General features: G+C 33.0%; 2 protein-coding genes across 5 annotated transcripts; one reads left to right on the top strand and one right to left on the bottom strand.

Annotated features, from left to right (window-relative positions):
* The first annotated feature begins 4,941 nt into the window (after nt 1–4,941).
* Nucleotides 4,942–9,643, top strand: LOC130958205 (uncharacterized). Of its 4 annotated transcripts, XR_009077343.1 has the most exons (7): nt 4,942–5,104; nt 5,201–5,255; nt 6,731–6,840; nt 7,105–7,189; nt 7,274–7,367; nt 8,471–8,577; nt 9,336–9,643. XR_009077343.1 is itself a non-coding variant. In XM_057885179.1 (5 exons), exons 3-5 carry the CDS (start codon nt 7,306–7,308, stop codon nt 9,515–9,517), a joined length of 351 nt encoding a protein of 116 aa, XP_057741162.1. In that variant the 5' UTR covers nt 6,721–6,840; nt 7,125–7,189; nt 7,274–7,305; the 3' UTR covers nt 9,518–9,643. The 4 variants fall into 4 exon arrangements, 2 of the variants coding, with proteins under 2 accessions (XP_057741162.1, XP_057741164.1); XR_009077344.1 differs by lacking the exon at nt 6,731–6,840 and having other exon boundaries at nt 7,125–7,189; XM_057885179.1 differs by lacking the exons at nt 4,942–5,104; nt 5,201–5,255 and having other exon boundaries at nt 6,721–6,840; nt 7,125–7,189.
* Nucleotides 9,644–10,317: 674 nt separating this feature from the next.
* LOC130955093 (transmembrane emp24 domain-containing protein p24delta3-like) lies at nt 10,318–14,128 on the bottom strand. The gene is made up of 4 exons (XM_057881871.1): nt 13,607–14,128; nt 12,785–12,991; nt 12,288–12,364; nt 10,318–10,996 (listed from the first exon to the last, which is right to left on the bottom strand). Exons 1-4 carry the CDS (start codon nt 13,844–13,846, stop codon nt 10,852–10,854), a joined length of 669 nt encoding a protein of 222 aa, XP_057737854.1. The 5' UTR covers nt 13,847–14,128; the 3' UTR covers nt 10,318–10,851.
* Nucleotides 14,129–15,800: the final 1,672 nt, after the last annotated feature.

Here is a 15,800-nt window from a genome sequence, read left to right as displayed (position 1 = left end):
GGCACTAACCCACGGAATCATGCGACAACCAGAGGAAGGTGGTAGGGCACGTTCCCTCATAATATTTCCCTCTGAAAGGAGAAGGTGGTAGGGCACTCTCCCTCGGAATTTTCCTCCTTATGCGCAATAGAGAGACTAATCTGGGAGTTGTCGACCGGATTTGCTGTCGGGTTTGGCACAATAACCGACATGTGATATCATAGCCAATAGGACATACATTCATCATGTGCATCTTCTATATGCTTGCTTGCTTTGTTTACTTGAGTTTGCTTAATTGTATAACATGCCTATTTGCTTCTTGAACTACTTGTTGTATATGAAGATTATCTGTGTTTTATTTGTTTGCATTAATTGTGATTGACTGGTGCTTGGGAGGCTAGGTAGGCGGTGGCGATGGGATCGCACGGAGGTTAGGTTGGTGAAGGCTGTGAGATACAGTAGTGTGATTAGTGTTATTTAGAACTCCCATAGTTCAGATAACCCCGTTTATGGTTTAAGTTCTTTATTTATTTATATTGTTAAGCTTGAATACCCGTATGCAATGTGAAGTTCTAGGATTGCCTTCGGCATTTCGGGGCCTTACATCTTACATCATTGGGCACTATTACCATACTGAGAACCTCCGGTTCTCATTCCGTACTTTGTTGTTGTTTTTCAGATACAGATCGTAATCTACTTCGGTGAGATTGCGGATATGGTAACAGAGCGGAGCATGGTTTGTTTCTTGTTTATTTCTGTTTTACTTTCATCACAGTATTCTCTCTCCTTTTGTATATTTATCCTTATGGCCTTAGAGGCTTACTTGAGAGATAGGATGTATAAGCTGTTTTGATTCTAAAACTCTTTATCTCTCTATTTGTAACTAGTCGGCTTAAACTCCGCAAGTTGCGGCTAGTTTTCTATGTTTATATTACTATATCTATACATTTGTTCTATTCTCTTGCACCTATATCTTGTATCTTGTGCGTTAGTTTTGTGTGAACATTTCGCGCTTCTGAAATAAAGGTTTTTTTGCTCACTCTTTCATCAGGCTTCTAGATTATATTATTTCTTTCTATATATAAATATGTATAAGCCTTAGAATTGTCGTAACCTCTGATTAACCTTTGCTTTACGGCTAGAGGTAATGCTTAGGGTAATCGGGGTGTTACATTTAGTTGTATCAGAGCGGTTCGTCCTCGTAAGCCTGAGGGATGGACTGATTGTGCTTCAATTGCATACTCTGAGCGTTTGTCATGTATTAGGTCTTGTCGAATGACGAGAATTAGAGCTTTATGCACATGACGGTCTATTGATTAACGCCATTAGTCTTGCGTTGCGTAATTCCTGATATTAAGTTTGACCGACTTAATACTAGTGAATTATGTATATGAAAGCACTGATGGGTTATCATATATGATACACGAGTTTTGAGTAAGGTAAATCGCGGATTTTGGGAACATTAGAAACTATTTCTCGAGGTTGCTCAATTATGTGCTTTGGATTCTGTTGGATGTCCTGGACTTATTGTTTCTTAACCTATCTTGATGTTCTTGTTGCCATTTTTTTTGGGGAGCAGTTTGGTGTTTTCAATCCTATTTTTCTGTTCATATGCTTTCTTCTTTGATCCTAAATTGCATATGCCGGTTGAATTCCTTGGTGTATCTATCTTCCTCTGTTTGAGCTCTTTTTCTTGATCCATGTAATTTTTTGACATGACTCTGAACTTGTCTAGATGCAGTGTGCCTTTTTATATCCTTACTCCTAGTCTTGTTTAAAGAAATGGTGATTCAGTTGTTCTCTTAATTGACTATATTTATAACCAATTTTCAAACTTTTATAAAAATCGCTTCTGATTTGATATACACCTATCTATATAAAACTTTGAAAATTCCTTATGCAATTTAAAAATATTTATTTCTAATACCTCTCCTGTTCTTTTATTGGTTTACGGAACTACACTTATTTTAAGTACAATTTGACTTTTCAAAATAATTCTATTACGGTTCCTATACGTAACTCTACTTGATTATGTACTTAGGTATTTTTAAATTCTTAAAGGAAAGGCTTTTCGCTTTTATTCCTGTTAGTTTTCGTTTGACAAATTGACTTTAATTTAGCATGATGCAGTATTTAGGCATTTGTTGTTCTTTTGAAAATTTTGGGTTCATACCTTTCCTCTCAAGTATGGGGTAGTTCTTTAAGCTTTTATTTCTATGGTTGCGATACTTGATTTTATTTTTAACTAATCTTTTTCTTTTATGAACACCACCAGTAGTCTCAGTTTTCCTTCTCTTGTGAATTCCATACTCCTCTAAGTCAGCTTAAATTTGTTTCTATCTAGTGTATTGTTTGTCCTCTTAATTGTCGTTCTTTAGTCAAAGGTTCCTTCTTGAAACTTCACTATTGATTGAGTTATCTTTCTTGACGTGTGTTACCTTCTTTTGGACCAATGGAAAGCTTGTTTGGTGTCTCATGCTTCGTGGGTCTTATTTGAACTCCCTTGATTTAAGATCCTTTCTTGTTTTGTCTGATTTCTTTTTTTTGTACATCTTAATATTCTTGAATATTCTTATATGATGGCAATTTCAAGTGTATTCTTAGAGTTTTGATGTGAACTTTTGAAATAAGTTTTGGATTTTCTCAAGAAATCTAAATCAATTTTTCTCGCTTAAATTGCATCCATGCCTATCCTTTAAATTGACAAAGTTGTTTTGAAATTGACACGCACTATTTTAAATAAAGTTTTGGAACTGACTGGTAAGCAAATTTTTACCACGGAGTTACTTTTCTAAATAAAGTTTAACTTGTTCCATATTTGCTATAAAATTTCATACACGCTTGTTTGAATTTAAACTTTGAGAATTCTTGAACAAACTTTTGATTTTCTTACAACCTTGCTATAATATCAGTGTATACCTTTATCTGATTGAGTACCTAAATGTCTTTCATGATTTTTAAAAAATTATTTTGGCCTTAACCCAATTGACTTTCATTTTTCAAACCTCACCTATTCAGTCTTTTACTTGGAAACTATTTAGACAAAATGCAATTTAGTTTCTTTTAACCATATTGCAATTTTGATATATGTTTCTGTCACCCTTTTGTGAAATGCGAGTTACATACCTTTCTTTTAGCACATGAGGTGATCTTCTTTCAGTTTTTATTCCTTATATTCAAATGTACTATGTGTACTTAATCATAAATTTTAAACCTTGAGAGTGTCATCACTAGCTTTAGTTAACCTTCTTCTGTGATTTCATACTTGTTAACTCAGCTTGATTTAGTTCCAAACTACTGCCTTGCTTATCCTTTTTGTGTCCCTATCAATTATCTTTAATTCAGAAGTCATCCTTGAGGTTGCTAAACTGGATTTCTTTCCAATACTCTTCATCAATTGTACATCCTTGTTTACTTGTAGATTCAGTAGTTCTTTCAAAACTCTTGCGGAGACTATCTTTATTGTTTGTCCTTCTTTTTCAAATTCTTTTATCTTTCTGAGTAAATTCGAGAATCATTTTGATGTCACGTGTGATCTTTAGGTATAGTAATGCGATGTGTTAGTTCTTTAAGACCTGTTTGTGGATACGGAAGGTGAAGCAGTAAGTGTGTAACATTATGAGAAGTTGTTAGAGTTTCGTTTCTCATGGAAGAGTCTGCGGATGTTAGGTTTGTGACCAGTTCGTGGAGTTGCGGTATATCAGTTGAAGGGTACTACTCAATACTGATGGCAGGAGAAGTGCCGACTGTTTCTTTTGCGGTTTTTACTTATGATTTTCAGTTTCTAATTGGTATGGTTTTGAACCAAGTTGAAAAGGATTTTAAAGGCTAACATGATTTTCAAGTTTGGTTTGAGAACTTTTGGTTTAAATGTTTTGCTTTTGAAATTAAATCGAAACTCTTGGTCTAAATAATATGGTTTACAGAAAAAGTGAGTTTTATTATTTTCTTGATTTGTGATTTAGTTTATAATTTATCTTATCAAAACAAGATTCAAATTGAAAGGTTTTGATTTAAGAACAAATGAATTTTTGAGCCTTTTGAAAAAGCTTTCATGATGAACTGATTTAGATTGAACTTGTTTTTACCGCTTTGCGAAATGTTACAAAAGCAGTCTTTGGTTTTGAAACTACGTTGGAAATTCTTGGTTTGGAAGATATTGTTTAAAAAGAAAAGTGAGTTCTCCGATTATGTTCATTTGTGAATTCGGGTTCCAAATTATCTTATCGAAAGGAATTCAAACTAAGAAGTTTTTATTTACGAATAACCATGATTTCAAGTAGTTGACTTTCGAGTAAACGATTTTTGGCTCTTTTGAAAAAGGTTTAACAATGAAATCATTTATATGGAACTTGATTTAAAAGTTTCAAAAAGTATTACAAAATTGATAATTGTTTTAAGAAAAACTTCGGATGCGTAATGACGATAATCAGAGTGATGTAGCGGAAGGAGAAAGGGAATATCGACACGGTAGGGAGTTTTGATAGGGATATGTCGCGTAACTCGGATTTTCGAGGGCGAAAATCTTTTTAAGGAGGAGATGATGTAAGAACCCGCGTTTTCATGTAAAACCGTTTTAAAAATAATTTGTGTCCGAAATAGATTCAAAATTTAGAAGTTTTAATTTGAAAATAAAAATGTGAAATTTGGTTTCAGTAAATTTTTCTAAGTCAGAAAATCGAGAAAAGCCGTGAACTGGCAGCCGAACCGGCCAAACCGGTTTAAGTTTGTCCGGTGCTGTGTTTTTAGAAAAATAAAATTTTGGAAAATTGGTTGATTGTTTTAAAAGGACAAAAATAATTTTTGAATTGAAAACCGGACACTAATCTTAAAGGTTTTGGCATAAAGTGAACTAAATGAACTAAAAACGCTAACGGGTTGGACCGAATCCAAACCGGGCCCAAGGTCCAACATATATAAGGCTAATTAATGAGCATTCAGCTCGTTTTGACCTAACTTGAGAGAGTGGGGGCGCAGATTGGAGATGAGAGGAGAAGAGGGGAATGTCACTATTCACCCTCACCTTCTTTTGCTTGTAACTTGAGCTACGGACTTCCGATTGACGAGCCGTTTGCGGCTAAGCGAAGCTCTTGACGAGCTCTTTCTTTCTATCTAAAGAAATCTGGTAAGGAATTGCGTTCTGCTTCCCAGTTTCCAGCCTTATGTTCTGCGCGTTTTTGTGTTTGGTTTTTGAGTAGATTTTGTGGTTTTACTTTTTTAGGTGATCTCTAGTAGTGGGTAATTGATGAATTTTATCCTTAATCACGTTGGATAAGGTAAAGTTTTACTAAACCCTTGTGTTTAGTTGTTTTGTGTATCTTAGATTTTGATGTTGGTATGTATATGTGATATTAGATTGAGTTTTGTTGTTTGTTGGAGTTGATTTGAGGCTTTGGAGCAAGCTTGGTAGCTTCATTTTGATGTTGGGAACGTTTTGGGAATCGGCTAAGATATGGTTTCGGTTTCCTTTATGTAATATGTAATGTTCATGGACACTTAAACTAGTTGACCCTAAGATAGGATTGAATGTTGTTGGTGTATAAATGATTATATATGAATTGGTGATAATTCTTGGTTGCATTGGATTAGTGTGGTTGATGATGATTATTGGAGATTATTGGTATTGATGAGTATTCATGGTGATTATTTATATAGGTTAATATTGATGATTATGATGTGTGACGATATATGTTGTTGGTGATTATTGGTATTTAATGGTTATGAAGGTTGATGATGAATGTGTGAATTATTGTTGTTAATGAGAGAAAAGGTTTTGGTTGTTGAGGGTTGGTGGTGATTATGAGTGTAGTTTCATGATTGGATTGACAATTATAATTTGGTAGTGATATATGGATTCTTGATGTAGGAATTGTGTAAATTGTTCATGATTGAGAATTTTGATTGAGGATTATGGTTTTGTGTTGGTTTATGGAGAGAATGTTAAGTGAATTAGGTGTGAAGGTGATAGAAGTGTAATGGAATGTTAGAGTGTAGTGTGTAGTAGAGTTTTATGATATTTGAGTATGATTTTGGTTTGTTTTGGTTGTGAAAATTGGAAAATTGTGAAGTTTGAGGTTTTGGGTAAAAATGGATTTTTGGTGAGCTTTGTCTGATCATAACTTTTGCCTCGGTTTTCAAAATTGATTGGAATTTATTTTAAATTAAAGATGATCTTAAGAGCTTTCAAATGATATAAAGTTTAAGGAGAATGTATTTTTGTAGAGGAAGTTATGATCATTCAAAGTTGGTATTGAAAACTTAAAATTCTGCAAAGTTACAGAATTATGAGTTTTCTGGTATGTGCGCACGTACAGTCTTGTGCGCACGCACACTCTACGCAAATTGTGACCTGTGCGTCCGCACACGCAGAGGCAGGCAATTTGCTTGCAGCGCTGGCACAGTTTGTGCGCATGCACACCAATAGGTAATTGCAATCTGTGCATACGTACAGACCTGTGCGCACGCACACGGTGGGAAGACCAGTCTGTTGGGGCGCTAGCATACCTTGGGAAGGCCAGTTGTTGCTGATTATCATTGCTCTTGTTTATTTAAATTGAAAAAAGTATTTTGTACCAGATAATAGTTTATTATCTCTTTTTGCATCATTAGTTATGTTTAAGAATTGATATTTGATTCATTATTATTAATATATTTGTAAAGACTTGCATTTTAAGTTTTAACACATGCATTTAATTTTATTTATATAATTTTATATTTTTTTAATTATGACTGGGGCAATTGGGTGAATCAGTGATCCACCGGTTGAACCAGTGACCCGGTTATATGACCAGGTTGATTATCGGTTCGGTCTGACAACTATACTATTTACTAAGATCGAGATGTCATTTTTTAATCTTCATGGTGAGTTGATACTAATTGCTGCTATTACTTTCATTTAAGGTGATTCCCTTCTTTGTATCTTTTGTATGAATTGGAATTTGTTTGGGTAATTGATGTTCAATCCCTCTTTATCGTTGTATCTTTTGTATAAATTTGAATTTGTTCGGGTAATTGAAGTTTAATCCCTCTTTATCATTCATAGGATTTTGAGTAATTCGTTATATTGCTCTGTTTCTATTTGAATTACATATTCTTAATGAGGCCAGTATCTAAAGTGAAAAACAGTTTATCACCTTGATTTGCAGTAGCGAAACCATAACAGTGCGAGTCTATGACAAAACTCAGTGGGAGGAGAAGGTGAAGGTTTAAGGTTAGTCTTCCAATATTATTAACTAAGTTTTGGTCATTACTGCATTTATTCCTGAATAATTGCTCATATCTCTCTGCCATTCAGAAAAGTAATGAGGACTTGCTTGCTCTACATGCATGCCAAAGTGCGAGTTTCTACATTTGGCCATGCAGTTTCTTGAAGCTGTCCACCAGACAAGGTTCATTCTTTTATAGCCCTAGTATATATACTAACTTCCAATTAGATGTTCATATTGTCTCAGGTTACCATGTTTTTGCATTGTGTCTTCCTGAAACTGAAGTTGCAATTATCATTTCATTGTTTGTGTCAGTGAAAAATGTTGGTATTGATGTAAGATTAAGCACACACTATTGAATAACTTACTTCAAAAATGTCTATTTTACTGATTCAGTTTTTAAAAGCATAATACAATAGACGAGAGAGCTTTCTAAATCTGAATAACCAAACAAGCATCGAAGAGGGAATACCAAAAAAATTCCAGCACTAAATTAATAACCATCCATAAAAAAGGTTAAGAAATAGAATGCAGACTTTCAAAGAAAGACCTTAATTCAACTCGAGGGCAGAACCCAAGAAGCTCATAACCAATCTTTTAATTATCCTAGAAGGTTCATCCCTAGCACCAATAGAAAAACACCAGCTTCAAAGGGTCATTGCTGTTCACCAGCATCTTACTTTTGGTTCTAAGAGAAGCATCAGAGAAAGTAGAGAGAAAGAGAGTGCGAGTCAAGACACAAGTGATTAAATAATGGAATGTGCAACTATTCTTCATTTTATATTTTATGGTTCAAAACTTTTATGATGATCTTCTGGATATTTAAAAAACATACTCTGCTGTTATGAAGATCTATTTATTTAGTTTTTGGTACTACTTTGAGTTTTGACTGATTTCTGTTTCAATGTATTGTAATGTTGGTATGCAAATTAGTGTTGTTGGTTCTGCACTGGTTCCTGTTTGATTTGGATAGGTAACTTGCATTTGGAATGATGCTTTAATGTGCTTGAAATTCTGATAGTCTGATAAACTGTGACCATGATTTGATCTCTCTGACTGTAAACAGAAAATTCAATAGCATCATTCATCTTTGGAATATTCTATCTTAATGTTGATGACATCAAAGGACCTAAAATTCAAAGGGACTTTGTGCTCCTTTTTCAAATTTTGTTCTTTCCATGAAGTTGTTTCTGTTATTGCCCTTAATTTTGTAATGCTTTTGTCTGCAACTTGCCATGGACTCGAGGGAGTAGATATTTAATTTGTGCTTATCTTAATTGGTGTAGTTTGAAGCAGCATAACGGTGACCTTAAGGCTGGTGCAAAAGCATCCTGTGCTGGAAGGCCATGGATTTGTGCATGTCTCATTTGTGGTTTCGCAGACCAGAGTGAAGGTATACATATGACTTTTCGTGTGCTTTTGTTTATACCAGTTGCCAAGACACTGCATGATTGTTTTTTAATGGCCATAACTTTAAGCTCAACATATTTCTGGATTAAGCTAATTAATAAATTGTTGAAAGATGTTACAAGTTTCTGCCACTATTCAATATTACTTCCAGTAGGAATTCTAGAGACTAGAAACTGTAAAGAGGGAGCAAATTGGTCTATTTTTGCTCATCTGTTCTTACAAGTTACAATGGTGTAATGTGATTCGATTTGATATGGTGGTTTGATGTATTGATTTTGGCAAATACAAATAATGTGTTTTTATTGCTAAAGGGAATGTTTTCCCAGATGTAGTAATCTGTCCTAGATTATAAAGAAATTTAAAAGGAGATTTGAGTATAAATGGGATGAGCACAAACATGATCCAAGACAAGGTGCAATGTCATCGTTTGATCCATATAGCCAACATACCTACTTAGTAGGATCGTGCTTTGTTGTTTTCATTGTTGTTGAAGTGATTTGTTCTAGCTAAGTGCTGGCAAATAAGATGCAAATGTTATATTTTGCATTTCTCATTTGCACTTTAGTGTTATTCTGTTACTTGTGTTTCTCTTTTCCTTAGACATTCTATGCAGATTGTTATCCTCCAGCATCTATAATTGTCTCATCTTGTTATGTTTAAGCTGCTAAAGATTTGCAGCATTAGTTTTTCTCATGACTTTCCAGTTAATGTATTTTGTACTGTGTTCCTTCATCATTGTAGCTTGTGCGTTTGAATCAAAATGGAAAGATTTATCAAGGAAATCTCCTCGCAAAAGTCAAGGTGGCAGTAGCTCAAACAGATTGAAGATTCCTCGTGTAATAACGAGTTCTTTACAAGCTCAACTAGAAGAAGAGAGAAAGGAGAAAGAAGAAATGAAGAAAGAATTGGATGAGATAGAGTAAATTGAACTATATAATGTTTTGTTGAATAGTATATTGTCTATTTAGTATAATGGCCATCTAATTAAATGATGCTTGAGATTTTGATACTTACCATTAGAAATTTGGAATTACATAGGTTAGTTTGAGTTTATTGACAAAATGATTCTTACATTGTTTGTCATTTATTTGGTTGACTATTAATCATTGATACTTTTAAATTTTTACAATTTGTATTTGTCACGAATTATTTATATTTATTGCGAACTTTGCTACAAATTATTTGTGAAATTTGCTATGCAAGTTAGCTGCGATTTTTGTTGTGGATTTTATTGCTGAGTTTGCTGCAATGATTATCTGCGAATTTTGGTGCAAATTAATTATCTGCGAAATTTGCTGCGATTTTTTTTCGCAAATTTTATTACTTGTGGAGTTTGCTGTAATGATTACCTGCAAATTTCGCTGGAGAATAATTATCTGCGAAATTTGTTGCAAAAGTTGGCTGCAATTTTTGTTGCAAATGTTGCTACAAATTTCGTTCATGCAAAAAAATTTGCAGCTAAATTGGATAAAACTCTGATTTTTTTTCACAAAATTACTCGCGAATTTCACAAGTTTTTCGTGACAAAAGTCGCAAGTAAGCTAAACACCTTAATCCTAATGACAACATTTCTCTCCTTGTGGACTAGCTTTATACAACATCAAGCATCTCATACTACTCGGTCTATCACCTTAATCTAGCCTATAGGTAACCCTTTCCATGGCACCGACAACCATGCTCTGATACCATTGTTAAGTATCTAAGAAAAGTGAGAAACCACACCTTAAAAGCTAACTATTAACGGGGAAGAACCACTCTCCTTATATACAACATCAAGCATCCCATACTACTCGATATGGGACTTTGAGCACCCCATAATACCCAAGTCCCTAACATCATCATATATCTATACTAATCAAATGTGCAAACAAATTACATAATGAATCAATTTCACCAATTCCACAAGAGAAAAAAAAAATAAAAAAATGCTATTGCTAAGGTATTAAAGAGAAAAAAGGATGGAAAAAACAGAAAACTGTGACAGATCAAAGATTGAGTTAGTGACATAGAATTGATATAGATCTGCCATTCAATGATCGCAAATATATTTGGTTCAGGGGTATTTGCATGGTTGACAGGTTGAGCCGGCAGGCTAGCCATCATCGAGAGCAGCCGTAACATTTGCCAGTGTTATGACACTATACAGAGCCAGAAAAATCCTAGTCCTGGTAGATTCTCTAAAATGGAGGAACACAGTTTGTGTTAAGGACGACGAGAGTCTCCTAACAAAGCAATAACATGACAAAAGTTAAGATATCTATATGAGCTTCTTCTTCCGAAAGAAGCGCTTCAGGTACCACAGCTGCAGTGCCGCCGCCATGATGCACACACCAAGAGACATGATGCTAAACCAAGCAACTCTTGCATTTGTTCTTTCACTAACTTGCCTCATATTTGCTTCCCTGTAAAATAGTCCCAGAAAGCAAGTCATACAATAATGCACATGCATTAATCAATCATAATGGTTACAGTTATGTAGTTAAAGCATAAAATTTTTAAAATTTATTAATAATTTTGTTGAAAATATTTTTTATCAATAAGGGGGGCTAAATGCCTAACACCAAACGAACTACATAGCTAACTATTCTGGAGTGAGCTGTTTTGTTGAAATTGATACTTGTAAAGGTTTATAATAATTCAGTGTTAGTTCCACTTCCAGCCAACCCAAAGTATTAAGGAAACCCTACCCAAATTTTTAACCTAAGAACTAACTTTGAGCTGAACCAAATTTTCAAGCTAAATTGGCTCATGAACACAGCACTCGCCATCTTGAATCTATTTCTCAACATTCTTGCCGTTGCCTAGGAGTGAAAATAGTCTGAGCTAGGTTGATCTTCGGCTTAATTGAACCTAGCCCGTATTGGAATCCTCTGAGGCAAGCCAAAGTCTATTATCTCGCATAAACTTTCTTAAACCCTTGCTTTTTTAAAAGCCTGGTCCAGACTCCGTAATTCTATTATTTACAAGTTTCATTTCATAGGAAGATATTCAGATAGACAAAAAGTTTACATCTAAGAAGGATTTCTAAAAGCTGAATGCTATGATGGCTATCCATATGGAAGTTATGGTAGTTCCGAAGTTTTGACAACACTTAAAAAGGATAACCAAAATAAATATCACGCTTTGTTACTATTTGTCAATATTTTTTTTATTTGAAAATAAAATGAAAAGAAAAAGTATGATCAAATTAAAAAACTCTTGCAAAATGGGAAGAAAGTGTGACTTCAATTTTAGCTATACGTTTTAAATATTGTCAAAATTTCATAGTAATCATATCAACAAAAATAATAGCCACCACAAATTCAACTTTCTAAAAAGGTCAAAAGTCTACTTCTAATAATAAATTGTAAGAATTACTGTCCAAAATGGTCATCGAAACGCCATGCTCATACATACGTCAATTTGGTCTTTGAAATATTAGATACCTCAAAGTGGTTCATGAATTTGGTGAGTTATAGAGTGCTATTGTCAAAATTGCATTTCCGCATTACAATATTAGTTTCTATGAGCAATATGCTTACTCAAATATACCATTGATCAACTTAGTTTCAAAGGTATTATAGAGGAAACGTAGTTTTCCTACCTCATGCCCCCACCTAGAATAATGCATGCCGAAATTAACTGGTTAAATCAAACTCTAACCTAACATAGAGGCTATCATTCACTATTAAGATTTAAGAGGAAGAGACTTACTTATCCTTCAAATAAATTAGATACTGATGGATAGCTTGCACTGCTCCCTCAAGTTTCATCAGCTCAAGTTCAACACCCTAAAACAAAATTAAAATAATAACAGCATTACAAACTTAGAATACTACATTTAGAAATTACAGGGGAAATAACAGAGCATGAACCATATCAATTTTGATAAGTCAAACTATCAAGGATTACCTATGTATCCAACAGTTAAAAATAAGAACACATAATTTAACTCTATATTTCTAAGAACATACATTGGTTACAACTGCAATTTAGGTAATACTCACGTGAAAGTTGAAGCCATTGTATTTTGTTACATAAAACAAAACACCCCTATAAATATAAAACTAATTTCCCTTTGATGTCGCTTGAAGAAATAGAGGGGAATCAAGATGTATTTCCAACATCAAGAGTGATCAACGAAAATTGCCTATCATTCTAGCAATGAAATAATGACTATTTTGGATTTTGTTTTTTTTCCTTCAGCTTACCTCAATCTTTTCTTTCTTTGCAACAGATTCCCAATCCTTGGCCGAAATTCCAGTTTTCCATTCAATGCCGAGAGATACACCTTCTTGATGATGACCATCCATCCAGAAGCACGCCACATAATTCCCACCTTCCGCAGTTGTAAATGCAAACTGACCTTGTGTCACATTTTCTTTCTGGTGGAGATTATTTCCATAAGGAGACGTTACCTGTGAAATAAACAAATTATTAGCAATTAATTTAGATTTTAAAACAGCAAAGACCTCAAGTCTTCAATAGCTATGCATTTGCAACAGTGTTTCGCATAGCAACAAGCTAGATCAGACATCTATAAAATTTCAGAGTGTTCAATATCCTTAATAAATTGCGGTTGCGTTGTCTTCAGCAACAAAGTTGCTTGCAACTTGTTTCCAAGTTGGGATTTTAGAAGCGAGGAAGGGAAAAGAATAATTTATAGTCATATAGCGTTAAAATTAATACTAAAGCTTTTTTTTTTACCTCTCACTCCAATACCCCAATTGAGAAACAGCCCCTAAATTGAAGCTATAATTGTGGTCATTTCGATTTATGTACATTTTCTCCAATTTTCCATATGGCAACTGCAACAGTTACCGAGACCATAACTGTAACCCTAACCTTAATGTAAAACTACGCTAGCAGGTAACAGCCATTCTTCCATGATTTATCATTGACTAGGATTCATTTCAGTGAGAAATTCATCGTACGCGATGGATAATAGATTAATATCTTTGACTACCTTCAAAAAATGTTTACACGGAAAAAAAGAATCAATCTGTCTCGGAAAGAGTAAAAACAGAAATTACCTTGGCAGAAATACCAGGAAGATGGTGATGACCCTCACCAGGAATAACATAGTAATCAGCTAAAACGACGACGTTTGATTGGATTTCCTCGGAGATACACTTAGTTCCCGAACTTGGAATTGTTAACCACACGGCCTCAGCTTGAGGCACCACAACAAAAAGTGTGGTCAAGCAAGAAAACACCAACAGCATCATAATAGTCATTCCGGTTGCAGAACTCGAGTTCATTGTTGACTTCATTTGAATTATAGACTTGGTCACGAGGTCTCAGATCTATAAGAAAGACACAGGAAGAGAGTATGGAATAAGACCTATGAGTATTTGTGTTGCGTCTTGCGTTTGTTCAGGCGTTAATGTTTATGAAGTTTTGGTTCGTAAGAAAGGACATTGGTGGACGGGGCAGTAGGAGGCCGAGGTGACGCATATGGATCTTATGTGGCTTCGGATTGACCAATGATATCAACGATTCAGCGTCTTGTCAACAGATCAGCCACTACTTGTTCAGGGTGTAAAATTAAGGAGTGTCTTAAAGGTGATGAGTGATATTACCTGAAGTCTTTTTTGTAATAAATATAAGAAAAAGGGATAAATTGATATCTGATTTTTTGGTATATGAACATTTAAGTTTTTTATTTTTTTAAAATTTAGACATATTGATTTTGAGTTTAATTTGTCTAATTTTAAAATTTTTTCTATGTGTGTATTCGTATCAACTAGGTCAATATAATGGGAGTCATGTTTAATTTTTTTGTTGAGTCTGACAGACCAAAGTGAACATGAGGAATCGATATGTTTAAATTTTAAAAATGTCAAAAATATAAATATATTTTCAAATTATCGAGAACTTCAATATCTACAAATCAAAATGTCAAAAACCTATTTATCATTTTCTTTAAATCTAATTAAGTTTGTGTAAAATTCAGTAAAAAAAATACGTGCGTATTTATATATATATATATATATATATATATAATCAGCATTTTCTGCCGTACACAACTTTTGAAATATAATACATAAAATTTTGTATATAGCACAAACTTATTGATACAGCTACAAATTTTTATACATAGTACATATATTTTTACACATAGCACACAAATATTTGCATATATCAAAAATATTTGTTGCGAATGTATTTTGTACTTGGGAGACATAATTTTTTAGGTATGTAGTCCTTCAAAAATTTTTATGCTGCACATAAAAAATTCTATGCTATGCAACAAGATTTTTGTGTTGTTCACAAAAATTTATGTGTTGTGCCTATTTTATTGGTTGAATGTCAATATTAAAAATTTTTGTACTGTATACTAAATTTATGTGCTGTGCACTAGAATTCATGTATTGTGTATCAAAATTTATGTGCTCTAATTTTCTGAACATTTATAAGAGAAGAAGAAGATGAAGACAATGAGAACGATGATAATGATAATAAAAGAAGATAAGGAGGAAAAAAAAGAGAAGAAGAAACTAAACAACAACAACAACATCAATAATGATGCACTACAAGAAAATGGAACATTTGTAACAAAAAATTTGTATCAAATTTAAAATTGTTACAAAAAAATAATATTTTGTAATAATAATTTTTTATTGTTACAAAAGAATAATGTTTTGTAACAACATTACAAGTTGTTACAAAACATGATAGTATTTTGTAACAACCTGTTTTATTTTGTTACAAATTATGTTAGTTTTTGTAACGATATAGTGTTTTGTTACAAAATCTTGTAATATTTTGTAACAAAAAAAAACAAGTTGCAAAAATTCAAAATATTTTATAACAATTTTTTTTTTGTTTTAAAAACTCCAATTGTTTCGTAACAAAACAACTTTTTGTTTCAAAAATTCCAGTTGTTTTGTAACAAAAAATTAATTTGTCACAAAATTCAATATTGTTTGTAACAAATTAATTATTTATCACAAATTATAAGCATATTTTATAACAATTTTCTTTTCAAAATGTTAAGCACTTTAAGAGTAAAAAAAATTGTGTATATATTTTTTTTAAAATAATTTTATTTTATTTAAAAAATTAAAATTTTTTATATAATGTATGTATTCATTAAAGAAAAACCTTATTCTAAATTGATTTCAATTTATTTATTCACTAAAGATTTTAATTTTAGAAATTATTTAATTAAAGCTAATTAAATCAAATTTTAATAATTAAATTAAAATTTTTCTCTAATTTTAT

This window comes from Arachis stenosperma, chromosome 10 (genome assembly GCF_014773155.1).
Source record: "Arachis stenosperma cultivar V10309 chromosome 10, arast.V10309.gnm1.PFL2, whole genome shotgun sequence".
Lineage (NCBI taxonomy): Eukaryota > Viridiplantae > Streptophyta > Magnoliopsida > Fabales > Fabaceae > Arachis > Arachis stenosperma.
Note: the sequence above shows the minus strand (reverse complement) of the source record. Positions and strands in the feature narration are given on the sequence as shown.

Excerpts from the sequence above, each read along its gene's own strand:
- LOC130958205 (XM_057885179.1), top strand. The coding sequence starts at position 7,306 with ATGCCAAAGTGCGAGTTTCTACATTTGGCCATGCAGTTTCTTGAAGCT. Across the intron at positions 7,368-8,470 it reads GAAGCTGTCCACCAGACAAG|TTTGAAGCAGCATAACGGTG; the intron begins GTTCATTCTTTT and ends TAATTGGTGTAG. Across the intron at positions 8,578-9,335 it reads TTTCGCAGACCAGAGTGAAG|CTTGTGCGTTTGAATCAAAA; the intron begins GTATACATATGA and ends TCATCATTGTAG.
- LOC130955093 (XM_057881871.1), bottom strand. The coding sequence starts at position 13,846 with ATGAAGTCAACAATGAACTCGAGTTCTGCAACCGGAATGACTATTATG. Across the intron at positions 12,992-13,606 it reads TTCCTGGTATTTCTGCCAAG|GTAACGTCTCCTTATGGAAA; the intron begins GTAATTTCTGTT and ends TTTATTTCACAG. Across the intron at positions 12,365-12,784 it reads CAAAGAAAGAAAAGATTGAG|GGTGTTGAACTTGAGCTGAT; the intron begins GTAAGCTGAAGG and ends ATTTTGTTTTAG.